This window comes from Agrilus planipennis, unplaced genomic scaffold (assembly GCF_000699045.2).
Source record: "Agrilus planipennis isolate EAB-ADULT unplaced genomic scaffold, Apla_2.0 scaffold135, whole genome shotgun sequence".
NCBI lineage: Eukaryota > Metazoa > Arthropoda > Insecta > Coleoptera > Buprestidae > Agrilus > Agrilus planipennis.
Window position 1 is genome coordinate 335,105 of NW_020438876.1, and position 1,219 is coordinate 336,323.

Here is a 1,219-nt window from a genome sequence, read left to right on the forward strand (position 1 = left end):
ATCAGTTTTTTGCCAGCAAAGACCAAAAATTTTATGAGCGTGGAATTATGCTACTACCAGAAAGATGGCAAAAGGTGTTGGACCAGAACGGTCAATATATAATTTAATAAAGTATTTGTTTATTATACGAAAACTGTCTTTCATTTCCACAAGAAAAAAACGAAATGACTTTCCGAACAACCCTTTATGTTCCTTTACAATTTAATTTCATTTTGTGATGTTTGGCTGTTATTTAAGCTGCAAAATATTTTTATTTTCCCCTTTAAAGATCCCGGTTCAAGTGTCCCTAAGGGTGGGGAGAGTTGACTCATATCCCATTTTTCATTCAAATATATATAACATATTTCAGTACTATTATATCGAAAAAGTAATTATGCATAAGTAAACCTAAATAAATAAGCTACTGTTTATTATTATAATTGAAACACTAAGCCTTATTTATAAGAAAATACGATACTTTAAACAAAAAGCGGTTCAACTCTCCCGGACTTCCCTTAAAACAAAAAGTTTGTCCCCACTAAAAAATGTGAATGATCATCTCTGCTTCTCCAAGGGCTAGATTGGATTGAATTCCAATTTTAATTTTCCTTAATTAATTATATTACATTATCCTTAACCTATTTCATGCATTCATTCACCTTAGAATTTTCGGTTGATTACGCCGAGTGTATGTAATTGATATTGCTTGACTGCAGTAAAGTGCAAAAAAAAAAATGCTACAGTATCACTCACCACATCAATAAGTTGTGAAAGTTTGAGCTTAATTTTGACAGTCAAAGGGTCAGTTACGTTGACGACGGGCCTGACCAGTTTATTGTAGTTTGAAAGGAGATCATCGTAAAGCCTTTTGGCATCAGGATTAGCAGTCGAGATTCCTGGAAATAAAACAACAGCAGCTATACATAGGTCATATTAAAAAGACAAAGTTGGCAATGAATTACTAAAGTGAAAAATAACGCTGTTTTCTTTATTGTATTTATTATTACAGTTCTTTTGGTTAAGGATTGATATGTGTGTAAAATGGTTTTTAAAACGTATTTAAACACAAAATGCACATATTTTTTTGATTTTTTATTTCAAATGTAAAATACAAAATAGATTTCCCTTTTGTATTTTAAATGCTAAATGCAAAATACGTATTTTCAAAGTACTTTTTTCAAATAAATACTTTTTTGTAGTACCTATTTAATTTTCTACATTTACTTAAATCATCATCATC

General features: G+C 30.1%; 1 protein-coding gene across 1 annotated transcript in view; it reads right to left on the reverse strand.

The window, feature by feature from the left end:
- The window catches only part of LOC108738657 (acetylcholine receptor subunit alpha-like), a 26,698-nt gene that overhangs the window by 21,011 nt on the left and 4,468 nt on the right, over positions 1-1,219 (reverse strand). The window contains exon 3 of the mRNA XM_018472179.1: positions 733-875. Coding sequence (XP_018327681.1) covers positions 733-875 — 143 coding nt within the window. The remainder of the gene's footprint in view (positions 1-732; positions 876-1,219) is intronic.